This window comes from Zea mays, chromosome 10, assembly GCF_902167145.1.
Source record: "Zea mays cultivar B73 chromosome 10, Zm-B73-REFERENCE-NAM-5.0, whole genome shotgun sequence".
NCBI classification, from domain to species: Eukaryota; Viridiplantae; Streptophyta; class Magnoliopsida; order Poales; family Poaceae; genus Zea; species Zea mays.
This window is the reverse complement of record NC_050105.1, coordinates 116,226,024-116,253,010: the sequence shown is the minus strand read 5'-3', so window position 1 is coordinate 116,253,010 and position 26,987 is coordinate 116,226,024. Positions and strand designations below refer to the sequence as shown.

At 52.9% G+C, this 26,987-nt stretch overlaps 1 protein-coding gene and 1 long non-coding RNA gene across 2 annotated transcripts in view; one reads left to right on the top strand and one right to left on the bottom strand.

Annotated features, from left to right (window-relative positions):
• The first annotated feature begins 664 nt into the window (after positions 1-664).
• LOC100191254 (uncharacterized) lies at positions 665-7,697 on the top strand. Its single transcript, NM_001136688.1, has 4 exons — positions 665-1,249; positions 5,156-5,223; positions 5,302-5,481; positions 7,251-7,697. The coding sequence occupies exons 1-4, from the start codon at positions 730-732 to the stop codon at positions 7,431-7,433; spliced, it is 951 nt and encodes a 316-aa protein (NP_001130160.1). The 5' UTR covers positions 665-729; the 3' UTR covers positions 7,434-7,697.
• Positions 4,408-26,987, bottom strand: part of LOC103641617 (uncharacterized) — a 32,981-nt gene continuing 10,401 nt past the window's right edge. The window contains exon 4 of the long non-coding RNA XR_004853265.1: positions 4,408-4,837. This is a non-coding gene — a long non-coding RNA (uncharacterized lncRNA). The remainder of the gene's footprint in view (positions 4,838-26,987) is intronic.

The following is a 26,987-nucleotide window of genomic DNA, read 5'->3' as shown; positions in this document are numbered from 1 at the left end:
ATATTCAAATAGATGACGATAAATTTAAACACATATATAAAACAAATATATTAATTATTGTATAAATATAATAAAATATTAAATCGAATTTTAAATTGGAATGAGAGTATACTTTAAAAGTTTATAGATTGATTGACATATTTAAACAAGTTTAACTATCGAAAATACACTTTACTAAAAAATACTACGCTTCCAAATGAGACTCTGTCTTCACAACCGATGCAGCAGCTGCTGCTGAAGGAACAGCAAGCGGCCGAACGGTGCGTCACCTCGCTGCTGCAGACGGTGTGCGGTGAAAGTACCATCATAGTAGGATGTCCGGTCTTTTCCAGCATCATCTCACTCGTGGCGGCCGCTGCAGCAGCGAAAATCGAAGTCGTCCGGGGTAACGGAGACCGGACCAGACCCAGCGCGGCGGCGGCGGCGGACGGAGGTGTGGCGTGGCGGTCGAGCACGGCGCAAGGATGGGGAGAGGCGCCGTCCAAAGTCCAGGCGAGATGGAAGCGGAAGGGCCGAAGGGGTGGGGACTGGGGACTACTCTCTGCATCGAGTTGGACGGCGTGGATCAAGCCACTCTAGAATCGAACGGTGTGTATTGTTCTCCAGTAATGTAGGGTAGGCAGAGTCCGGAGCATCACCGTTCACTGGATAATTCGCTCGCTCCGCTCGATGCCCGCTTGTTTGCGGTGAAGCCTCCGGCGAACAGCCGTAGCGGAAACGCCGCCCGAGATGTCTGCTCCCTCCGCCCCACCCCGCACGGTGATCTGTGTGGGCGACGTCCACGGCTACATCACGAAGCTGGAGAGCCTCTGGTCCAACCTCCAGGCCGCACTCCCCGCCGACGCCTTCGCCACCGCGCTGGTCATCTTCCTCGGCGACTACAACGACCGCGGCCCGCACACCCGCAGGGTCCTCGACTTCCTCCTCGCGCTCCCGACGCGCTACCCCGCGCAGCGCCACGTCTTCCTCTGCGGCAACCACGACCTCGCCTTCGCGGCGTTCGTCGGGGCGCTGCCGCCGCCGCCCGACGGCTCCCCGTTCTCGGCCACCTGGGACGAGTACATCCACAACGAGGAGCACGAGGGGTGGTTCCGCGGGCCGGGATTCGAGGGCATGCACGTGCAGGGGAGGCGGTGGGGCGGGGTCATCAAGGAGAGGTGGAACCCCAAGAAGGGCCTCCCGTACAAGGGCTCCATCTACGACGCGCAGCCCACCTTCGAATCCTATGGCGTCGCCCATGGTTCCTCTGGTCAGTCATGAAATTTCCTCATCAGTTTGGTTTCTTGCATCCTTTCTTAATCAGTACTACTTGCGGTTTTGTACTATAGTTATCAACCAATTGCAATTTGCCATGGAGCCTATCGTACGGTTTACTATTCTGTTAGAGTTGTGGTGAGCTTCCAAAATGCGGGCATGTCGTGTTCATATATAATCAATCTCTCACGAGACTGCATGAACCTTAAGAAATGCTGAAATCGAGCAGGCAAGGAACCTATGATTTCTGATTTGCATGTTTACTAAATGAACGCACAATTTTACAAAAATATGAGAAATTATTTTTTATTACGGGAAATTTCATTGAGGAAGAAGACAGGCATTGGAGAAACCCAAAAGGCACACACCCAAGATACAACTCTCACGGGTAACAACTAACAGCATCAGCAAGCTTGATGCAGCAAGCAACCAGACGACAGAAAAGCTAGTCTAATGTAATGGCTAATGCCCTGGGGGTGTCTTTGCTCCAGCAAGCAGCAGCACACCAAAGGATGGAATATAGATGCCCCGGCAAGTAACTCCTGGAGTCATTTTGGTCCAGCTGGGAGCAGCACACCAGAGTATGGACTATGAACTCTATTTGCAGCACTTTTGATATATAAGGATTTACCCCATTGAAGACACAGTTGTTGCAATGGTTCTAAATTTTCCATGGCAATAGTAGCCTGCCTTTTTGTGTTCTGTCATTCTGCGATCTCAGCCGTCCATTCTACCGTTCTACAATCTCAGCCGTCCAATCCCGCACACCAGTTTTCCGCGCGCAGAAAAAAAATCAAACTGTGGCTGCCTAGGGATCGAACTTTGGATCTATTGAGCAGAATGCCTAGCCTTCCACCCTCTAGCCAACATGACTTATGTTGAATTGTGTACAACTTCAACTAAAACGTCTTTTGTGTTTAACGCACCGTCCACTCTGTATGCTAATTGAGTCTAGAAAAACATTTATAGCTTGGCCCCTGATCTTTCTGGAATTTGGGACGCAGTCCAGGAAATAAAGAAAATAGGGAAAAGGAGTTTAGAAATTGATTTTTAGTTTAAAAATAATTGCAGAAACCCATTTAATTCATGGAAATTTCATATTAAATCCAAATGAGTTCATTCCAATTTCTATAATTCTATAATATTATTTTTATCACATAATACCTCTGTTTTGTCATGAAAACAACAATAAAATTGATTTCCTAATTAATCCTATATCAAATACATATAAACTTTTGAAATTCGTAACTTCCCCATTTTAATTCCAAATTGAATCGTTCCAGTTGTGTTAGTCTCGTATGAATATTTACTACGCAGTAACAACATTGATTATACCATGTTTCATACTTTTATGATTAGATATTTATTTATCCTATGTTAATTGGGTTAATCTATGTCTATTGGATTAATTTATTTAATATATTAATATAGTATTCTAACTTTGTGGTTATACGATGTTTGACCATTAGTCTTGCAAACACACACTTACCTTTTTGTTTAAGCAAAAGCGTATGGTGGTACATGTCCAATGACTAACGATGTACGAGAGAATTTCTTCCGGTATGTGTGAAACGTGCTCTCCAATAATGAGATCATACAAATCGTGATATATATCAAAGTCTGCATGATACTGATGGTTGCAATGTAGTGGTGAAACAGATAGATTATAAATAACAAAATTTATGTATGGCCAGAATCATAAATTGATTATGAAACATTTTCTCATAACGGTATAACACATATTTTGTATATAAGTTATCGTAGTATACTGGTATTATATATTCCCGTTGCAACGCACGAGCATTCAGCTATCATGTATAGAAGTCTGCACTGTTGGTTGCAATGTAGTGATGAAATAGTTAGATTGAAATAACAAAATTTATGTATGGCTAGGATCACAAATTAATTACGAAACATTTTCACATAACAGTATAACACACATTTGTTCATAAGTTATCATGATATTAAATGTTTCCGTTGCAACGTACGGGCACCCACCTATATGTGTTTATGTCTACATCTATGACAGGAAACACATCTACTACATCTCTCTCCAAGCTCACTTGCTACCATTGCACAATGCGTAGTAGTAGATAAGTATCACCGATATTCTTGAATTATATTTTTGGATGGAGGTAATATTATTTAAAGAAGAGCTTTGCATGCTATTTCTTTTGTTTGAATAATGCATTATACTTAAATTCCCTTTTTTGCATGTGTGAAATTTTTTCTTCGTAATATTTTTTTCCATGGATCAGACTTGTGAGTCATTTTCATAAACCAACGCCAAGCATGAATCCATGTTTCCTACTTCAAACCCCGAACAAACTCCATGAGCAGGAGGCATTCGCGTTGTCGTCGCTCATCGATGATGAGAAGAAGCTTGGAGACTGTCAGTTCGACCTCTAAAAGCAGTCTTACGTGGTCGCATGCGCCGCTGTGTACGACAAGCTCCCGCGAAGCCGCCGCTTGGACGCGGTCCAGAGCAGCTGCACCGCGTTGTCCATCGTTAAGCAGGGGGGCCTCATGGTTGTCGCCAACGTCGACGACTCTCGGGTTGTTCTGGACATCGCATCCGACGACGACGCCATCACGCCGTCCAGCTCATCGTCCACCTGAAGCCCAACCTGCCACGTAAGTCGCTACTGACCGGACATGAATTCTTGTGCGCTGGAACGATGGACGTTGCTGACGTTGTGTGAGTGTCCTCGAACATGATGTATGTAGTGGAATAGCGCATTCGGTGGTGCAACGGCCAGGGGTACTACCTCGCTGATGAGCCCGGGGTGCACTTCGTTTGGCAGCCCAACCAAGAGTCATCGGTACTCGTCATGTCGTGTGCGTTCGACGACTACTATATCGAGGATTGTGGCGTCATCTTGGCGCCGGAGGTGACACAGAGGAGGATCGACAACAGTGACCAGTTCGTCATCCTCGCCACCGTCAGGGTAGCTTTTGTGCCGGCCTGCCTTTAATTCCTTTTCGCAAACACATACACACTTACCTTTTTGTTTAAGCAAGAGCATATGGTGGTGCGTGTCTGATGACTAACGATGTACGAGGGAATTTTTCCGGCATGTGTGGAACGTGTTCGTGCTCTCCAATGATGAGACCATACAAATCGTAGCATATATCGAAGTCTGCATGATACTGATGGTTGCAATGTAGTGGTGAAATAACTAGATTAAAATAGCAAAATTTATGTATGGCTAGGATCACAAATTGATTATGAAACATTTTCTCATAACAATATAATACAGATTTTGTATATAAGTTATCGTAGTATACTGGTATTATATATTCCCGTTGCAACGCACGGGCATCCAGCTAGTGAAATAATAAGCCCTTTCTCGACCTTTGGGGACCACCTTCATTACCTTGCACCACCAATTTGAGAATATGCCGGTGGAAGATTGTGGTGTGATGGCATGGCAGTGAGGCCCAGCCACTGGAAAATTATAAACCAAACCTGTTGAGCAAAGACACTGGAAAGCACAGGCGCTGGATTGATTCTTCTTCCTGACCACAAATAGGACAGGCTGCTGGATGAGGAGTCCTCTCTTGGCAAGCTGATCAGCAGCAGCTGTGCAAAGCAAGCCAGATAATGTAAATTTTCTACACAATATCAGAATGCCTGCTTCAATGAGTTTTATGTTTAATACTTAACACAGAAAAACTTGTCAAGCTATTCACTGATAAAGCAAGGTACTAGTACCATTTATCTTACTTTCGATACAGAAAAAGAAATTTGGTACTCCTGACTAGATTGCGTAACCATATAATCATATGTATCTTCTGTCAGAAATTAACCAAACAATTTCTAATTGTCAGCAAACATTTCCTATTTCAAACAAGATCATCTTCTAGTTCTAATTTGCCGTTGGTTCTAATTTCTTCACAGATCTTGCAAAGGCTGTGCCAGAGGAGCACAAGAGGTTTCTGCATGATTTGGTTTGGATACATGAAGAGGTGAGTTATTGTGTGAATTGTAAGTATTCAAGCAAGAAGTGTTGCTCCTAAGCTATTCAGGTTATGGTTTTATGACAGGAAAATGTGCCAGTTGATATGGATGGAGGACAAATCATCTGCAATCTGATTGCTGTCCATGCTGGCCTAGAGAGGACCATAGATTTGAATGAGCAACTTAGAGTTTTAAGAACTAGAGACACAAGGGTGCCAAAGGTTCAAATGCTTAGTGGGAGGCAAGATGTTTGGGACACACCCAAGGTGAAAAAAAAATCTGCATATTATTATTTCTTTCTAGTTTACCAGAAAAGAAACTTAGTTTCTGAGTTTTTTTAATATTTACCAGCTTGGTAAGACTACATACTCTGTAGAATGATTCTGCGAATGCGTGAGACTACATACTCTGTAGAATGATTCTGCGAATGCTTATTTCTGTATCTTGAATTTTAGGAAAGGGACCATCTTGGTTGGTCTTTAGAATGCATCTGTAAATGCTTTTAAAATGTACAGTGCACTTGACACATCATTATTGGCTCATGATGTGTTAGTTCATGCCATTGAGCTGATGTAAAATAAAATCGTTTTCCAACTTAGTCCCATCATCCCTTGGGTGAACAAATTATTTTTAAAAGTATAACAGGTTTGGTAACTGATAAGGTATGGAATAGTAAGAGTTTTAACTTTTAAAGACACTGGTTTCAGTCTCTTGTCTTTTTATGTTTCCCACATTGTTAAATCAGTCTTTGGCCAAACCTTGTGTATTTGTATACAGAATGAAACTAGCATAACATGCCTGCATATCAAGTACAAACGTGCTAATGTTTCAATATGCTCATATTTAACAGGGCAGGCCAATAGGATGGCCTGTATATTCTCTACTATTCTCAACGCAATATTCATTTGCATGTCTGCATTACTCTGGTCGTCATGTCATTCTCTGTTCTTGAGGCGTCGCCTAGGTGTCCGGGCGGTGGTCTAACGCCTAGGCGCCTTACCCGCCTACCTTGTCTAGGCGTCCAGGCGGTGCTCCAATGCCTTGGACCGCCTTACCGCTTTAAAAACCATGATGTCATTTGGAATTACCATTTGTCTTTCCTTGTAGAATTTAATCGAGTGCACCATGTAGAGACACTATCAATTCCTTCTTAGCAATGTTTGTCTGGAAATTTCAATATGGATATGGTATAGGTTGAGAATTTCCGTTATTAGATAAATTTAAACACAGGGGCTATCAATGCTAATTGCACTATAATATTGTGATATTCAAATTTGATACACTTGTGTACTTCTTACTACATCATTCACACATATTTCTTTGAAAACCTCCCCTTCTGTCATATAATTATATGACCTGGCCTACAGTGTTATTAAAACTACGTTTAAACGTCAAAACTCTAATTAGAGGTTGAAACCACGTTTTAACGTTTTGGCGTTCTAAACTGTAAAACGCAGTGTTTTATGCATTTTAGACCATTAGCTACTTTTGGGCCCAGTCTATTAGTTACTTTTGAGGTTCAATCCAGCTCATGGGTGAAGTTTTGGTGAACCACTAACCTCTCTATTTTGGTATTTAACTTCATATTATTGTCTGAAATTGTGATGTATTGGTATTTTTCCTGTGTTGTTTAAAACTACATTTAAACAAAGTTTAAACGTTTAAAAGTCAATATTTCACCCATAAGCATTCCAACGTTTTACCGTTTTAATAACCTTGCTGGCCTAGCTCTCTGCCTCTGGCTGCAAGCTTTGTCTTTTTTTACTTGTCCTCATGTCCTGTGATTCTCTGGTTTTGTTGAAACTTGAAACAAGGAAGCATGGGTGCATGTGCATGGGCTGCCTATACGAACATTGCTAGACATGATTTATGTTCACGGCAGATACATGACACCAACTGTAACAATATGACTTGTCCTGAATGTAGGGTAGGGCACATTATCGCATTATGTGACCTCATTAGCCCTCATGAGTGTCATTGTATTTATGTTGAAGCTTGAACAGAAATGTTGATGTCATGGATATCTGTTTTTCAGGGTCTGGCCGGCAAGCAGACTATTATTGTAAGTGGCCACCACGGGAAGCTCCACATCGACGGCCTCCGATTTATAATCGACGAAGGTGGTGGTTATGAAGACAAACCTATTGCTGCGATAGTTTTTCCTTCAAAGACATTGATCAGAAGTACCGAGGAAGCGGGAACCACATCAGAGAGGTGATCTAGAGTTCTAGACATCGTCAGGAGCAGTGAACACGGAGGCACAGTTTTTTCTCTCTTGAAGTTACTGCTTGTAGTCATGTACTCATGTCAAACGACAATAGGAATAACGTCCAAAGGCAATAAGTTGGTGAACCGGACCTGCGTTTTCTCAATTTAGTCACTGATGACTATATGTCTATATATATTGTACCTTGATGCTGTCAATTTAGACGAGACCGTACATCCTCTTTTTTTAGGGCAATAAACTTTACTCCCTGTCCTCAAATATTTGTACACAAAGAGTGGTGGTGAGCAATTACGATATTACCCCTACAAAAGGCTCTAACACTGCCGCAAGTCAACAACAGCAGAACCTAAGTTGCGGACTGCGGTGCAGAACTCCTGAACGACTGCTTGGGAGCTTCTGTCTCCCCTGGACGGTGGGATATAATCCACGCTCATACTACTCTAAATCCCTAAATCCGTACGCTAAAAAAATATTCTATCCTATTCAGTAAAATTATCTATCCTATACTTGTTGGGGACCATAATTAGGGGTACCCTTAAGTCTCTTAATTCTCAGTTGGTAACCCCCATCAGCATAAAGCTGCAAAGGCCTGATGGGTGCGATTAAGTCAGGGATCGGTCCATTCGAGGGACTCGATCACGCCTCGCCCGAGCCTAGCCTCGGACACGGGCAGCCGACCCTAGAGGATCTCCGTCTCGCCCGAGGCCCCCCTCCAGCGACGAACATACTTCCGGCTCGCCTGAGACCCTGTCTTCGCCAAGAAGCAACCCTGACCAAATCGCCACGCCAACCGACCAGATCGCAGGAGCATTTAATGCAAAGGTGGTCTGACACCTTTATCCTGACACGCGTCCTCCAGTCGACAGAGCCGAAGTGACCGCAGTCACTTCGCCGCTCCACTGACCGGCCTGACAGAAGGACAGCGCCGCTTGCGCCGCTCCGACTGCTGTGCCGCTCGACAGAGTGAGGCTGACAGGCAGTCAGGCCCGACCTCAGACACCATAGGAAGCTCCGCTTCGCCCGACCCAGGGCTCGGACTCGGGCTCAGCCCCGGAAGACGGCGAACTCCGCTCCGCCCGACCCAGGGCTCGGACTCGGGCTCAGCCCCGGAAGACGGCGAACTCCGCTCCGCCCGACCCAGGGCTCGGACTTGGGCTCAGCCCTGGAAGACGGCGAACTCCGCTTCGCCCGACCCAGGGCTCGGACTCGGGCTCAGCCCCGGAAGACGACGAACTCCGCTTCGCCCAACCCCAGGGCTCGGACTCAGCCCTGGCCTCAGCCGACGGTCTCCGCCTCGCCCGACCCAGGGGCCCGGACTCGACCACGGCCGCGGAAGACAGACTCGACCTCGACCTCGGAGGAGCCTCCACATCGCCCAACCTAGGGCGCGGACCGACCACGTCGAAAGGAGGCGCCATCATTACCCTACCCCAAGCTGACTCAGGCCACGGGGAACAAGACCGGCGTCCCATCTGGCTCGCTCCGCCAGATAGGCAATGATGGCGCCCCGCACGCTCTGTGACGACGGTGGCTCTCAGCCCCCTTACGGAAGCAAGAGGACGTCAGCAAGGACTCGACAGCCCCGATAGCTGTCCTTCCGACAGGCTCCAGCGCTCCTCCGACAGCCACGACACCACACGAACCGGGTGCCAAAACCTCTCCGGCTGCCACGACGGCATGTACTTAGGGCGCTAGCTCTCCTCCGCTAGACACATAGCACTATGCTACACCCCCCAATGTACACCTGGATCCTCTCCTTACGCCTATAAAAGGAAGGACCAGGGCCCTCTTACAGAGGGTTGGCCGCGCAGGGACGAGGACGGGACAGGCGCTCGCGTGAGGCCGCTCGCTCCCTCTCCCGCGTGGACGCTTGTAACCCCCTACTGCAAGCGCACCCGACCTGGGCGCGGGACGAACACGAAGGCCGCAGGATTTTCACCGCTCTCACGCCCGCCTCCGGCCGCCTTTCCTTCCCCCCTTCGCGCTCGGCCTCGCGCCGACCCATCTGGGCTGGGGCACGCGGCGACATTTCACTCGTCGGCCCAGGGACCCCCCCGGTCTCGAAACGCCGACAGTTGGCGCGCCAGGTAGGGGCCTGCTGCGTGTTGACGAACAGCTTCCCGTCAAGCTCTAGATGGGCAGTCTCCAGCAACCTCTCCAGCCCGGGACGGTGCTCCGTTTCGGGAGTCTTGAGTTCATGTCCCTCGACGGCAGCTACGACATGACGCTCCTTCCCCCGCCGTGCGACAGCGGCAATGGCGGCCGACAGCCCGCCCGCCGGCGGCGGAATCGACGATGTCTTCCCCGCGTGGTGGAAGAACAACATTCGAGCTCACCCCGCCCTCTCCCCCACCGACGGAGGAGGAGGCGGGGCAACCAAGGCCAAGCAGGAGACGGCCCCTCGTCGGCTGTCGAGCAAGTCGACGGCGTCGGCGCCCCAACGGGGGGCGCGTGAGGCATCGACCTCGCGTTTGAGACGAAGACGAGCGTCGTCTCCCCGCAACACGCCAGTTCCGAGCAAACGGACGACGCCAGCACGCTCGCGAAAGGCTTGCTGGGCGTCACCCTCGTGCCTGAGACGACGGTGCAGTCAGTCCCCGACGTGACTTCATCGCCGCCCGTCGACCAAGAGGTACCGATCGATTCCCATCTCACGCCCCTTGGATTCAGCCTCGACCCGCCAAGCGGCTTCGCTTCGGCGGACGCTCTCGTAGAGGCGAGTCCAAACCCTCTAGGGTATCGTATGCGGTCACCCTAGGACCGGCTGACGGACGTCTCGACCTACGGGCCCTCAGGGTCCGAGGAAGATGACGAGCCCGACTTCTGTTGGGATTTCTCCGGACTTGGTAACCCCAGTGCCATGCGGTACTTCATGACCGCATGCGACTACTGCCTTTCCGACTGTTCCGACGGTAGCCACAGCCTCAGCGACGAGGACTGCGGCCCAAGTCATGAATGTTTCCACGTCGATCTAGGGGGTCCCTCTGAAGGCAACCATCTCGGTATGCCGGAGAACGGTGATCTCCCTAGGCCTGTGCCTCGCGTTGACATCATACGGGAGCTAGCTGTGGTCCCTGTTCAGGCGGGGGGGTCATGACCCACAGCTCGAGCAAATCCGCGGGGTGCAGGCCAGGCTCGACGAGGGAGCAGGAGCACTTGAGCCGATCCGCCGGGACGTCGGGCAGGAATGGGCGGGCCAGCCTCCGGCCGGAGAAATGCGTCATCTACCCCAGGGTATCCAGCACCACATCGCCGACGATGTCAGGGTAAGGCCGCCACCCACTTCCAGTGGGGTCGGCCAGAACCTGGCTGCAGCGGCAATGCTTCTCCGCGCGATGCCGGAGCCATCGACCACCGAGGGGCGGCGAATCCAGGGAGAACTCAAGAATCTCCTGAAGGGCGCCGCCGTCCGGCGGGCAGAAAGCTCCGCCTCCCGAAGGCAGGGGCACCCCTCGGAACATCGCGCTGCGACTTCCCGATTCATGCCGGAAGCCTCGGTCTACACCGGGCGCACGCGCAACACATCGCCTGCGGCCCCGGGACGCCTCGGCAACGAGCACCATCACCGCGACCGTCGGGCCCACCTCGACGAGAGGGTGCGCCGAGGCTACCACCCCAGGCATGGGGGACGCTACGACAGCGGGGAGGATCGAAGTCCCTCGCCCGAACCACCCGGTCCGCAGGCCTTCAGCCGTGCCATACGACGGGCGCCGTTCCCGACCCGATTCCGACCCCCGACTACTATCACAAAGTACTCGGGGGAGACGAGACCGGAACTGTGGCTTGCGGACTACCGGCTGGCCTGCCAACTGGGTGGAACAGACGATGACAACCTCATCATCCGCAACCTCCCCCTGTTCCTCTCCGACACCGCTCGCGCCTGGTTGGAGCACCTGCCTCCGGGGCAGATCTCCAACTGGGACGACCTGGTCCAAGCCTTCGCCGGCAATTTCCAGGGCACGTACGTGAGCCCTGGAAACTCCTGGGACCTCCGAAGCTGCCGGGAGAGTCTCTCCGGGACTACATCCGGCGATTCTCGAAGCAGCGCACTGAGCTGCCCAACATCACCGATTCGGATGTCATCGGCGTGTTCCTCGCCGGCACCACCTGCCGCGACCTGGTGAGCAAGCTGGGTCGCAAGACCCCCACCAGGGCGAGCGAGTTGATGGACATCGCCACCAAGTTCGCCTCTGGCCAGGAGGCGGTTGAGGCTATCTTCCGGAAGGACAAGCAGCCCCAGGGCCGCCCACCGGAAGATGCCCCCGAGGCGTCAACTCAGCGCGGCGCCAAGAAGAAGGGCAAGAAGAAGTCGCAAGCGAAATGCGACGCCACCGACGTGGACCTTGTCGCCGCCGCCGAGTACAAGAACCCTCGGAAACCCCTCAGAGGTGCCAACCTCTTCGACAAGATGCTCAAGGAGTCGTGCCCCTATCATCAGGGGCCCGTCAAGCACACCCTTGAGGAGTGCGCTATGCTTCGGCGCCACTTCCACAGGGCCGGGCCACCCGCGGAGGGTGGCAGGGCTCGCGACAACGACAAGAAGGAAGATCACCAGGCAGGAGAGTTCCCCGAGGTCCGCGACTGCTTCATGATATACGGTGGGCAAGCGGCGAACGCCTCGGCTCGGCACCGCAAGCAAGAGCGTCGGGAGGTCTGTTTGGTGAAGGTGGCGGCGCCAGTCTACCTAGACTGGTCCGACAAGCCCATCACCTTCGACCAAGCCGACCACCCCCGACCACGTGCCGAGCCCTGGGAAATACCCGCTCGTTGTCGACCCCGTCATCGGCGACGTCAGGCTCACCAAGGTCCTCATGAACGGAGGCAGCAGCCTCAACATCATCTACGCCGAGACCCTCGGGCTCCTGCGTGTCGATCTGTCCTCGGTCCGGGCAGGCGTTGCGCCTTTCCACGAGATCATCCCCGGGAAGCGCGTCCAGCCCCTCGGACAACTCGACCTTCCCGTCTGCTTCGGAACGCCCTCCAACTTCCGAAGGGAGACCCTTACGTTCGAGGTGGTTGGGTTCCGAGGAACCTACCACGCGGTACTGGGGAGGCCATGCTACGCGAAGTTCATGGCCGTCCCCAACTACACCTACCTCAAGCTCAAGATGTCGGGCCCCACGTACAAACACGTGTTCGAATGCGACGTGGAGTGCGTGGAGTACGCCGAGGCTCTCGCCGAATCCGAGGCCCTCATCGCCGACCTGGAGAGCCTCTCTAAGGAGGTGCCAGACGTGAAGCGTCACGCCGACAACTTCGAGCCAGCGGAGACGGTTAAGTCCGTCCCCCTCGACCCCAGCAGCAACGCCTCCAAGCAGATCCGGATCGGCTCCGAGCTCGATCCCAAATAGGAAGCAGTGCTCGTCGACTTTCTCCGCGTGAATGCCGACGTCTTCGCGTGGAGTCCCTCGGACATGCCCGGCATACCGAGGGATGTCGCCGAGCACTCGCTGGACATCCGAGCCGGAGCCCGACCCGTCAAGCAGCCTCTGCGCCGATTCGACGAAGAGAAGCGCAGAGCCATAGGCGAGGAGATCCACAAGCTAATGGCGGTAGGGTTCATCAAAGAGGTATTCCATCCCGAATGGCTTGCCAACCCTGTGCTTGTGAGAAAGAAAGGAGGGAAATGGCGGATGTGTGTAGACTACACTGGTCTAAACAAAGCATGTCCGAAGGTTCCCTACCCTCTGCCTCGCATCGATCAAATCGTAGATTTCACTGCTGGGTGCGAAACCTTGTCTTTCCTCGATGCCTACTCCGGGTATCACCAAATCAGGATGAAGGAGTCCGACCAGCTCGCGACTTCTTTCATCACGCCCTTCGTCATGTACTGCTATGTCACCATGCCGTTCGGCTTGAGGAATGCGGGCGCGACGTACCAGCGGTGCATGAACCATGTGTTCGGCGAACACATTGGCCGGACGGTCGAGGCCTACGTCGATGACATCGTAGTCAAGACGAGGAAAGCCTCCGACCTCCTTTCCGACCTTGAAGTGATATTCCGGTGTCTCAAGGCGAAAAGCGTGAAGCTCAATCCCGAAAAGTGTGTCTTCGGGGTGCCCCGAGGCATGCTCTTAGGGTTTATCGTCTCCGAGCGGGGCATCGAAGCCAACCCGGAGAAGATCGCAGCCATCACCAGCATGGGGCCCATCAAGGACTTAAAAGGCGTACAGAGAGTCTTGGGATGTCTTGCGGCTCTGAGCCACTTCATCTCACGCCTCGGCGAAAGAGGCCTGCCTCTGTACCGCCTCTTAAGGAAGGCCGAGTGCTTCACTTGGACCCCTGGGACCGAGGAAGCCCTCGGGAACCTGAAGGCGCTCCTCACGAACGCGCCCGTCTTGGTGCCCCCCCGTTGCTGGAGGAGCAGGCTAAAATAGCCTCGGGGCGAACAACGGTTCCCCCGGACGTCTTCTCCCGAGACCTACATCAACCCTCCATCAAGATCGACGACACGACCGAGCCCGAGGCACCCTCGGCCTAGCCCGAGGCACCCTCGGCTCGGCCCGAGGCACCCTCGGTTCAGCCCGAGGCACCCTCGGCACCCGAGGGTGAGACACTGCGCGTCGAGGGGGAGCGAAGCGGGGTCACGCCTAATCAAAACTGGCAGACCCCGTACCTGAAATATCTCCACCGAGGAGAGCTACCCCTCGACCGAGCCGAGGCTCGGCGGTTGGCGCGACGTGCCAAGTCGTTTGTCTTGCTGGGAGATGGGAAGGAGCTCTATCACTGCTGCCCCTCGGGCATCCTCCAGCGATGCATCCCCATCGCCGAAGGTCAGAAGCTCCTGCAAGAGGTACACTCGGGGGCTTGCGACCATCGCGCAGCACCCCGAGCCCTTGTTAGAGACGCCTTCCGACAAGGTTTCTAATGGCCGACGCCGGTGGCCGACGCCACCCGAATTGTCACACCTGCGAAGGGCGTCAGTTCTACGCAAGGCAGACCCACCCCTTGCGGAAGACACCCGGGGGCTACACGCACCCCTGGGAAGGGCCGCTCGTCATCGCCAAAGTTCTGAAGCCCAGAACAAACAAACTGGCCGACAGTCAAGGCGAGGTCTACACCAACACTTGGAACGTCTAACAGCTACGTCGCCTCCACCCTTAAGATGCTTTCAAGTTGTTCATATACCTCACTCCCACGCAAGGTTTAGTCATCAAGGAAGGGTCAGCCTTGCCTCGGCAGAGCCTGACCCTCCCTCGGGGGCTAAAAGGGGGCAACCCCCTCTGCATCAAAATTTTCAATCAAAAAGGCTTTTGCATTCCCCTGGCTATGTCAGAAGCAGGACCCCAAGGAGCGAACGCGGGTGCATGTAAGTGGCAAGGCTGACTGAGCCGAGGGACTCCTACGCCTCTAGGTTACAGACACCTCACTCGTCACCCACCACGAAAAGTGACTCCTACTTGGGGAAGCCACCCTGCTACTGATGGGCGGGGCCGGACACGCAAAATGAAAGGAAAAGGGGCACGACTTTATGCAACGATAATAAAGTGTTCAGGCCTCAGCGGCCACAAAGAGACACACGTGCATCCAACAAAAACTGCTCCGACAGAGTTAGGCGTCGCCCTGGGAAGGAGCCGCGCCTTCGGCTTCGTCCCCGCCCTCGGCAAAGTCCACCCCGGCTTCGGACGACGGCGCAGGCGGGAGGATCTCTGCCTCGAAGGTGGTCGCCAGCACTGCGCTCGGACCCGCGGCGGCCGCGTCGAGCCTCTGGACTTCTGCCAGGGCGGCTTCATCTTCGTCAGGAAGGCAATACCTCTCGCTGACCCGCTCTAGGTCCACGACGTAGTGGGAAGCGAGCACGGCGAAGGCCCGCCTGACGCCGTGGTGTAGCGCCTCGCGGAGTCTGCCGCGCACATGATCACCCAAGGCCTGCAGGCGACTTTGAGGGGAGCTTCCCGAGGGGACGTCGCCAAAGCCAAAGACCCGGCAGAAGTCCGAGATGGCCTCGGACATGGCCACGTGGTCGGCCTCCCTCTGCTCGGCCTCCCCGACAAGTGCCCTGATGGACTCATCAAGGGCGGACTCAAGCTCTACGAATAGCCAGAATGCAAGGCCTCAAACACAAGCGGAGGAAACAAGCTGAAACGAAAGCCGGAAATGACCAGGACATACCTCCGGCTCGGGCACGCTACTCCGAAGTTGCGGCCTGGGCTACGGCTAGGTCCGCTGCAAGGGCTCCAGCCCGGCTTTCGGCCTCGGCAGCCCGACCCCGAGATTGGTCTCGCTCGTCGGCGACCTGGTCGAACTCCGACTGCCATCACTGCACCTCTGCGCGTGCCGCTGCCGCCTCTACGCGGGCCGCTGCCGCCTCGGCTCTCAGATCGACGCAGAGCAACCGAAGGTCCGCCACTTCGGCGCCCTGCTGGGAGAGGCGCGCAGTAGCCCCGGCAAGCGAGGTCCTCAGGGATCGCAGCGAGCCCCAGATATCGACCTCGTGGCGGATGAACGACGACTTGGCAGCGCTTAGATCCGTCAGATCCTGAGGGAAGGAAGCGGGGCGTCACAAGAGACGCCCTGGTCACAAAAAGGTATGCCTGAAACCATTACCTGGAGGATTTTGGGGATGTCCCTGCAGAAGATCTCCAGCGATGACCAGAGCGACCCCACCGTTGCTTCGGCGCACTCGCGGAGCTCGTCCCAAGACTGCTCCTCCCGCTCGTCGTCGAGAACGAAGAAGGGATCCGAAGCCCCACGGGTCCGGAACCGGAGCAACTGGCGCCGCCCCTCGGAGCTCCGCCGCACGGCGACAAGGCTGCCGCTCGGTGGGGCGGATCGCGTTTCCACGCCCCCCTCCTCCGAGGCACCGAGCGCCGACGCCTCGGCCATCTCAGCGTCGGCAGCAACGGGTCGCTCCCCGACTGGGACGGCAGCGGCTTCAGTAGCAGTAGGCGCCAGCACCGGCGGCATGTCCGGTGGGCCCGGGGCCACGTCTGCGCCAGCCGCCTCCTCTAGCACGATGGCCGCCTCGGCAGAAGAGCCGGCCTCGGGAACTTGCTCCACGACGGCTGGTGCCGCCAGAGCCCCCCGCTGTGGAGCGCCTTGCGAGAAGGCCGGCTGAACAGCGAGGCCCGGCGCGACACTGGCTGTGGAAGCCGATGCCGTCTTAAGGGCCTTCCGGGGAGCCAGATCGGTCAGGCCATGGCTTCGCTTGCTGAGGAGGAAAGGAAAGTCGCGGTCGGGACATACGAATGAGAAGCCAGGACGAAGACGCTCCAAGATACTTACCCGCTCCGGGCCATGATCAACCGCGCCTGAGGGGAGGTCTCTCGGATCTCGACCCCCGAAGACACCGCCGAGGTCCGCCTCGCCGCCAGCTTCGGCATCACCCTCGCCTTGGGCACCTTAGACGCCCGGGAGACGGACTGCCCGGGCGTTGCCACGGCGACCTGAGGGTCACCCTCCTGCGCCGCGCGGTGTGGCCGACGGCTCCCGAGAAACAGACGCCTCGGCCTGACTCCCCGGGGTCACCTCGACCTCCCAGGCCGAGGGGTCAAGTACCCCCTCGGTCTGCCCCCGCTCGTCGGGCCGGGACCTCGGCGTCCCGACTCCGGGAACTGACGGCGTCAGCCCACTCGGGGGCTGGCTTGACGACTCCTGGCCTAGCCTCAGACCCGGGCTGAGGCCGAGGCGGGCAGCCATGTCGTCGTCCTCGTCATCATCTTCATCGTCGTCGTCATCAGGCGTCTCCGGCGACGGCTCCCTCGGGAGCCCCTCCCTCTCCTGCCGACGACGGAGCTTCTCCAAGGAGTCTTGGGCCCGCGTCCGCTCGCGGGCCTGGGCTATCTCCGCGTCCTTCTTCTTCTTCTTCTTCTCCGCGGCAACCCGCCGCGCTGCTCGGTCCACCGCGTCCTCCGGGACCCGTGGCCGGGAAGGCTTGTGCCACCCTACCTCCTGGAGACGGACGGAAATCCCGACCGTAAGGACCAGAGGCAACCTGACGCAAGGAGAAGGAAGGAGCGGACACTCACCAGGGTCACACACCCGTGGTCGGGGTGCATCAAGGGCTGAGAGAAGGCGATGGCGTCCGGTTTTCCCAGCGCGACGGCCACCCGCCCGTGGAGAACGTCGATGGGAAGCGGATCCGAGGACATCCGCGAGCCCTCCAAGTCGGCCTCCGGTGTCATCTCCCAAAGCGGCAACCGCCGCTCTGCCAAGGGAAGCACCCTACGGCGGTGAATGGCGGCAATCACTCCCGCGACAGTAAGTCCCCCTTTCCGCAACACCTCCAGGGCCTTGGGAAGGGGCTCGAGGTTTTTCTGCCTGTCGTGCGGGGTCCCGTAGCGCCAGGTATCGGCGGCGGCGGTGACCACTCGTTGGGAAAACGGCGGAAGCATCTCGCCGTCATTCCAGAGGTAGAACCACCGGCGCTGCCACCCTTTGTTCGAGGACGCGAGGATGGCGGGGATGTACAGAGACGCCCGCGACTGCCTCAGCTGGAGAATGCAACCGCTGGCCCGCACTGCCGCGCGGACCCTTCTCTCTCCCGTCGGCGAAGCAAAAAGCTCCGCGGAGAAGAGATGAGTCCACAAGTCCCAGTGGGGGGCGATCCCCAAGTATCCTTCGCACAACGCTATGAAGATGGCGGCCTGCGAAATGGAATTGGGACTGAGGTTGTGCAACTCCACCTCATAGTTGTACAGGATCGCCCGCATAAAGCGGCTTGCCGGCACACCGAACCCCCGCTCGTGGAAGGAGACGAAGCTCACGACGTACCCCGGCGGCGGGGACGGGGCGGTTCCGCTCGCGGGAGGAATCCACTCCGGCTGCCTCTCATCAGAGAGAGGGCGAAGTAAACCCTCGGCAACAAGATCCTCTAGGTCCTCCGCTGTGACTGTGGAGAAGGGCCATGGATCGCGCGGCGAGATAATGGTCACCCGGTCGGCCATCGCCGAGCAAAAGGGGTGGCGGCAGAAAGGACTGGGTGGGCGGTTTCTTTTTCTCCGGCTAAACCTCTCAGGTTGCGAAAACCTAAGAAAGAGGCAAGAGGCGGAGCAAAGGACCGTCGTCAGACCCTCCCCCGAGTATATAAAGGCCAAGGCGAGACCCGTTCAACGTTTCGCCCGGACCCGCCGCGGGATTCAAAAACCCAAGGCGAAACGGCCGTTCCTCGAACGGCTCGCGCACGCGCAACGGCCGCCCCGCAATCCGCTCGCCCCGTCGCATTAACTCCGCGGCGGGATAGGCGACGCCTCTGGCAGGAGAAGCGAGCGACGCTTCACCTTCGCCATAATGACCGCGTCAAAAAAGGTACGCCACGTCATTCGATTTCGTATCCTTTTCCTTTTCCTCTTTCTCTCTCTTACAACAGGGACCGGGAAAGGGGGATACCCCGAAAAGGACCCTTCTCCGTGAAGGAAACAGGCTCCGAGCCTCCCTACTGACCAGAGGTTCGAAGGCTGGCCCCTCGGAGGGGTTCAACAGCCGCCTCAGAGCACGTGGGCTCCACACCCACTACTGGTCAGAGGTTCGAAGGCCGGCCCCTCGGAAGGGTTCAACGGCTGCCTCAGGCCACTCGGGCTCCGCGCCCACTACTGATCAGAGGTTCGTAGGCTGGCCCTCGAAGGGTTCACAGCCGCCTCAGACACAGAGCGAGGGATGACCATGGGTACGTTCGATACATAACCAAGGCTCGGGCTACGCTCCCGAGGTACCCTAGGACATTTCCGATACCAGTGGGAACGATCTTGTAACGGAATCCCATCAGAGGGAGGCATCGAGCCCTCGGACCCCGTCGACAGGGGACCGGGTCCGGCAGATCACCCGCAGGTACTTTTGGGCGCGCCTCTGGGCCTCTAACCGACCCCTAACAAATGGGGCATGGACGTCCGCTCGGATTACCCGCCAGCAGCTCACCGGAGACACCATGTTCGGCGCCCACTGAGGGCAACATGGCGCTTTCCCCCCTCCTCCTTGCGGAAAGGCGACACAGGGGCGTATGTAAAAAAGTCGAGTCTGTCCCTGATCGTCCTCTCACCCTGTGCAGAGGCTCGGGGGCTGCTCTCGCAAACCCGGCTCCGGCCAAACCATTGACAGCGTCAACATACCAGCCCGAGAACTTGGAACCCAACCGTGCACCCGGGCTACGGCCAGCTCGCATGAGGGAACGACCAGACCAGCCGAAGCATTACGCGAGGCATTAAGACCTCGGAGGAGTCAAACCACTCCTCCGAGGCCTCGGGGGCTACACCCGGCGGGTGCGCTCACGCGCACCCACCGGAACAAAACGCAACCGAGAAAGGCTGGTCCCCTTGCAAAAAAGTGCGACGAAAGCCTCCAAGCGAGTGCTAACACTCCCTTCGAGGCTCGGGGGCTACTATCGGGGACCATAATTAGGGGTACCCTCAAGTCTCCTAATTCTCAGCTGGTAACCCCCATCAGCATAAAGCTGCAAAGGCCTGATGGGTGCGATTAAGTCAGGGATCGGTCCATTCGAGGGACTCGATCACGCCTCGCCCGAGCCTAGCCTCGGACACGGGCAGCCGACCCCGGAGGATCTCCGTCTCGCCCGAGGCCCCCCTCCAGCGACGAACATACTTCCGGCTCGCCCGAGGCCCTGTCTTCGCCAAGAAGCAACCCTGACCAAATCGCCACGCCAACCGACCAGATTGCAGGAGCATTTAATGCAAAGGTGGCCTGACACCTTTATCCTGACACGCATCCTCCAGTCGACAGAGCCGAAGTGACCGCAGTCACTTCGCCGCTCCACTGACCGGCCCGACAGAAGGACAGCGCCGCCTGCGCCGCTCCGACTGCTGTGCCACTCGACAGAGTGAGGCTGACAGGCAGTCAGGCCCGACCTCAGGCACCATAGGACTCGGGCTCAGCCCCGAAAGACGGCGAACTCCGCTCCGCCCGACCCAAGGCTCGGACTTGGGCTCAGCCCCGGAAGACGGTGAACTCCGCTTCGCCCGACCCAGGGCTCGGACTCGGGCTCAGCCCCGGAAGACGACGAACTCCGCTCCGCCTGACCCAGGGCTCGGACTTGGGCTCAGCCCCAGAAGACGACGAACTCCGCTTCGCCCGACCCCAGGGCTCGGACTCAGCCCTGGCCTCAGCCGACGGTCTCCGCCTCGCCCGACCCAGGGGCCCGGACTCGACCACGGCCACGGAAGACAGACTCGACCTCGACCTCGGAGGAGCCTCCACATCGCCCAACCTAGGGCGCGGACCGACCACGTCGACAGGAGGCGCCATCATTACCCTACCCCAAGCTGACTCAGGCCACGGGGAACAAGACCGGCGTCTCATCTGGCTCGCTCCGCCAGATAGGCAATGATGGCGCCCCGCACGCTCTGTGACGACGGCGGCTCTCAGCCCCCTTACGGAAGCAAGAGGACGTCAGCAAGGACTCGACAACCCCGACACCTGTCCTTCCGCCAGGCTCCAGCGCTCCTCCGACGGCCACGACACCACACGAACCGGGTGCCAAAACCTCTCCGGCTGCCACGACGGCATGTACTTAGGGCGCTAGCTCTCCTCCGCTAGACACGTAGCACTCTGCTACACCCCCATTGTACACCTGGATCCTCTTCTTATGCCTATAAAAGGAAGGACCAGGGCCCTCTTACAGAGGGTTGGCCGCGCGGGGACGAGGACGGGACAGGCGCTCGTGTGAGGCCGCTCGCTCCCTCTCCCGCGTGGACGCTTGTAACCCCCTACTGCAAGCGCACCCGACCTGGGCGCGGGACGAACACGAAGGCCACGGGATTTCCACCTCTCTCACGCCTGCCTCCGGCCGCCTTTCCTTTCCCCCTTCGCGCTTGGCCTCGCGCCGACCCATCTGGGCTGGGGCACGCGGTGACATTTCACTCGTCGGCCCAGGGACCCCCCGGTCTCGAAACACCGACAATACTATAATCTTTTGTGGTCATGTTTACTTTATATCTCAACTATATATCAACTACCATATATTACATTATTTCCTACTACTTCATCCCTTTGCTGCATAGTTCAACCGCTCCCTAACATATGCCCCATGCGTTTAGAGTAGAGGAGATCATGTACTCTGCAAATGGCGTTTTTCAAACTAACAGGTACGTTTACAGTAGCAGTAAAGTACTCGTTGCGGCTCTCTTTTTACTCAATAAGTTAGTGGCGTTTGGTTTGCAGTGCTCACTGCGGATAGCCGAAGACTCTCTCCAACTATCCCCTACACATCATCCCTAATATATACTTTCTAATATATTTTATTGTCTCGATTCTTTCTCGTTCGTCTCCAACTATCCCCACTATATAGCTTCCTCTATGCATTATAACTAAGTTAATTAACACTTATTTGACATTTTTTTAAGGTTTTAAAAAATATATAATATTTGCAATACAAGAATGTACATTTTTATCATGTTACAGACATAATTAAAGTATAGGAGAGCATAGTGCTCCGAAAATTCCTCTCTATCTGTACATAGGGAGCTATTGGGAACTGTTGGAACCGAAATCCGTCTAAAGCTCTCCTACATGGCTACATCCGGTCCAGTGAACTATGCGGAGAGTCGTTAGAGTGAGTTTTTATGAGAGAACTTGATTCTTTTATTTTTATTTTGTGATAAACGGGTTCCATCGGCGGTTGATATTGCCGATAGTCGGTACTGACCTCAACAATGGGACAACAAGTTCCAGAAAAGTTTCACTCGTATCCAGACACTTGGCAAAGATCATTTTATACTCGGTAAAGCTTTTACCGAGTGTTACACTCGCCAAAGAATATTTGGCAAACATTTATCTTCGTCGCCGAAGGTCTTGTAGGAAGAAGCAGCTTCGGCTGAAGCTGTCCGCATGAGATGACCGAAGGATCCTCTTCATGAAGCTTCGGAATTACAAACCGACTTAAAAGTAGAATGACCTTTTAGTCCATAAATGTTTGGGTCGCTGTTGTAATCCCTTATAAGGGGCATAATTGTAATTCCCCACAGGCTGTGTCCTGTGCCTATAAATAGTGAACAGTATTCCTTTACTGTTCACGCAGTCCTGTATTTGCAATCGCATCATTCGGGAACCAATCTTTGCCAAGGCAGAGGTATAATTGTATTCAATGATTAAATATACTGAGTAGATATAATATGGTTCGTTTATGATTTATTTACCTTTGATACTCTATATTTTATGTTATCTTATACAATCTATTAAAATTCAATTACGAAGATTTAACCTTCGTAATCGTATTGTCATCAACCTTCGTCCAAGGTCCATTAATCCCCAAGGGAATAATGCTTCGTTGGACGAAGGACATTAACATTTAACATTTTATGTTGCCTTGTTCTTAATTCATAGCATTTGAGAACAAGTCCCCAACATTGGCGCTCACCTCCGGTCAACTCACTTCCACTTTTTGAGCTGATGGCTTCGATTAACGATCAAGCTGGAGCTGCTTCGGCCCCGAAGCTGGTGTTCCCGATAACAGGTGGTTCGTGCTCAGAACCAGCCAACAAAAAGCAGAAGAAAGAGGCGCAGAGAAGGGTACAACATGTTGGAGTGCAGGGACCCTTCATCAAGTCAAGATGGTCACACATTCCAATCACCTTCTCCCAAGAGGATCTTCAGCTCAAGGATTTTCCTCATAACGATGCTATGGTTATTTCTTGCGTTATCAAAGGATTTCTGGTCCACAATGTTTTGGTTGATACAGGCAGTGCAGCTGATATTATATTTGCTAAGGCCTTCAGACAAATGCAAGAGCCAGAAGACAAGATTCATGATGCTACACACCCTCTCTGTGGCTTCGGAGGAAGACAAATTGTATCACTGGGCAAGATCACCATGCCAGTGACCTTCGGCTTCATCAACAACACCAGAACCGAGCAAGTTGTGTTTGACATTGTTGACATGGAATACCCTTACAATGCAATTATTGGTCGTGGCACCCTCAATGCTTTCGAAGCAATTCTTCATCCTGCTTACCTTTGCATGAAGATACCTTCGGATCAAGGACCCATTGCTATTCATGGAAGTCAGGAAGCTGCCAGAAGGACCGAGGGAAACTGGACTGACTCAAAAGCAATCCATAACATAGATGGAGCTGAAGCTTGTGAACAGTACAAATTTAGAAGGGAGAAAGCAGCTTCAGCAGATCAGCCGAAGCCCATGCTCTTATGTGAGAACATAGCAGAGCAGAAGGTGCTGTTGGGCTCTCAATTATCCGAAGAACAGGAGAAAACCTTGATAAGGTTTTTGTTCAACAACAAAGATGTTTTTGCATGGTCAGCCAATGATCTTTGCGGAGTTAACAGGGATGTTATTGAACACTCGCTCAATGTTGACCCATCTTTCAGACCCAGAAAGCAGAGGCTTCGGAAAATGTCTGATGACAAGGCCGAAGGCGCTCGGAATGAAGTCAAAAGACTCCTCAGTGCAGGAGTTATCAGAGAAGTAAAGTACCCAGAATGGCTAGCTAACACTGTTATGGTAAAAAAGGCCAATGGCAAATGGCGAATGTGTATCGATTTTACGGATCTCAACAAGGCCTGTCCGAAGGATGAATTCCCATTGCCAAGGATAGACTCCTTAGTTGATGCAGCAGCTTCGTCAGAGCTTATGAGTCTTCTCGATTGTTATTCAGGCTATCATCAAATTTGGATGAAGAAGGAGGATGAGCCGAAGACCAGTTTCATAACCCCTAGTGGAACATATTGTTACCTTCGGATGCCTGAGGGGCTCAAGAACGCTGGAAGAAGTTTCAGCAGAATGACAGCGAAGGTTCTCCAGTCTCAGATAGGCAGAAATGTGCTAACTTATGTTGATGATATCATTGTAAAAAGCACGAAACAGGAAAATCACATTGCTGATTTGCAGGAGACCTTCGCCAGTTTTAGACAAGCTGGTCTAAAGTTGAATCCAAAAAAATGTGTCTTCGGAGTAAAGAAGGGGAAATTTCTTGGATGCTTGGTTTCAACAAAGGGAATTGAAGCTAATCCAAGTAAAATTGAAGCTATACTTCGAATGGAGCCACCAACTACAAAAAGGGGGCCCAAAGATTGACAGGGAGGCTGGCATCTCTCAATAGATTCATATCCAGATCAGCAGAGAGAAATTTACCATTCTTCGAAGTGCTGAAATCAGCCGAAGTCTTTCAATGGGGACCAAGCCAACAAAAAGCCTTCGAGGAACTGAAGCAATATTTGATAGATTTAACAACATTAACTCCACCAACGCCAGGGGCTCCTTTGTTATTATATGTGGCAGCTTCGCATTCAACGGTAAGTGCAGCACTTGTCCAGGAGAAGCTTGATGGCCAAGTCAAGAAGCAGGTCCCAGTGTATTTTGTATCTGAAGTTCTTAGTATATCAAAGAAAAACTATACAGAATTGGAGAAGGTGTTATATGCTGTTTTGATGGCATCCAGGAAGCTTCAGCATTACTTTCAAGCATACAATATTGTTGTTCCTTCTTCACAACCGTTGAAGGATATTATGAGAAATAGAGAAGCTACTGGACGGATTGGAAAATGGGCTGCAGAGCTCAATGAATTTTGCATTGATTATGTGCATAGATCTTCGATCCAGTCTCAAGCGTTGGCAGATTTCATTGCTGACTGGACGCAGGGGCTCAGGATGAAGAAACAAATAAAGATGTCGAAGTATGGATAGTGTTTTGCGATGGGTCTTGGGGAACCTTCGGAGCAGGAGCAGCCGCTGTGTTGGTCTCACCATCCAAAGTTAAAACTTGTTATGCAGCAAGACTCGATTTTAGTTGTACTAACAATATTACTGAGTACGAAGCCCTGCTTTTGGGCCTTCGGAAGTTAAAAGCAATCAGAATCAGAAGGGCCATTCTTAAAACTGATTCCCAGGTTGTTTCGGGTCATATCGACAAGAGTTGTAGGGCTAAAGATCCGAAGCTTGAAAAATATCTAGACACGGTCCGAAGGATTGAAGCTTCCTTCGAAGGATTTTCTGTCAAAAATATCCCTCGAGGACAAAATGAGCATGCTGATTTGCTAGCTAAGTCAGCAGCACAGGGGCTGCCCTTACCTTCGGATGTGTTCTTCGAAACAATAAAAGCACCTTCAGTGGAACTTCTTGAAAGAGCAGTCCTCAATATATCTCCTGTTTATAGTGAAGACTGGAGAACTGAGATTATCTCTTACCTTCAGGGTAATTTCCTTTCAGATGACGAAACTTACAATAGGAGGATAGAGGCAAGAGCTCGTCCATATGTCATGATAGAAGGGGAGTTGTACAAGCATGGAGTTTGTGCTCCATTACTCAAGTGTTTATCTAGAGCCGAAGGCATAGAATTGATGAAAGAAATACATGCAGGCCTGTGTGGATCTCACATTGGATCTAGGCCGTTACTTGGAAAAGTTTTCCATCAAGGGTTTTATTGGCCGAAGGCAGCTTCGGATGCAGCGGAATTAGTTCAAAAGTGCGAAGGTTGTCAGAAATGTGCAAGAGATAAAAAACAACCTTCGTCCCTAACTCAGCTGATACAACCCATCTGGCCATTGCAAAGGTGGGGCCTTGACTTGTTAGGTCCGTTACCACCGACCCAAGGAAACTTAAGATATGTTGTAGTGGCTGTGGAATATTTTTCTAAATGGATTGAGGCAAAGCCTTTAGCCACAATAACTTCGGCCACCATTCAAAAGTTTTTCTGGCAGAATATTGTTTGTCATTTCGGAGTACCAAAGGCCATCACTGTAGATAATGGAACACAGTTCGACTCCGAAGCTTTCAGAGAATTCTGTGATCAAATTGGCACGAAGATCCATTTTGCATCAGTCAGGCATCCGGAGTCAAATGGACTCGTTGAAAGAGCCAATGGCATCATAATGACAGGAATAATGAAGTTAATCTTCAATCAACCCAGGGGAAAGTGGCCAGATCAATTAATCAAAGTGGTATGGAGCCACAACACAACAACATCAAGGTCAACAGGTTTTACTCCATTCAAATTATTGTTTGGTGGCGAAGCAATAACCCCGAAAGAAGCTAAAACCGGATCAATAAGAGTAGTAGCTTCGGCAGAATAAGATCCTGAAGCTGATCATTCTGTGGAAAAAGATGCTATAGAAGGGATCAGGCTTCAAGCTGTGGAGAACATCAATAAATATCAAGCCGAAACAATCAAATGGCGTGATAGAAAGGTTCAGCTAAAGAATATTGAGCCAGGACATTTGGTGCTTCGGAGAGTGGCTAACCCAGATACAGTGGGCAAGTTGCAGTTAAAATGGGAGGGACCTTTTTTGGTAGTATCTTCGTCAAGACCCGGTTCATACAGATTGAAGGATATGGACGGCAACGACATTCCTAGATCTTGGAATGCGGATGAGCTTCGGCGATATTATGTATAACTTGATGTAATTTTTTATATTTTTTATTTTTTCTTTCATGGCACCCTTTTCCTTTCTGAAGGGGGAGAAAGGTTTTTAATGGGGCCATCACATGTAATTTCCTTTTTTAGCTCTATAAGAGCAAAATCCCCCAAAGATGTAAATGTAAAAGCTGAGAACGCACCATCGAGTGTCGGAAAGAAACAGGGAAGAAGCTCCAAAGTCGTTCCTAAGGGAATGCAGAGCTTACAGCGAAAAATAAACGCTGATTCCGCCGA

Excerpts from the sequence above, each read along its gene's own strand:
- LOC100191254 (NM_001136688.1), top strand. The coding sequence starts at position 730 with ATGTCTGCTCCCTCCGCCCCACCCCGCACGGTGATCTGTGTGGGCGAC. Across the intron at positions 1,250-5,155 it reads CGTCGCCCATGGTTCCTCTG|ATCTTGCAAAGGCTGTGCCA; the intron begins GTCAGTCATGAA and ends ATTTCTTCACAG. Across the intron at positions 5,224-5,301 it reads TGGTTTGGATACATGAAGAG|GAAAATGTGCCAGTTGATAT; the intron begins GTGAGTTATTGT and ends GTTTTATGACAG.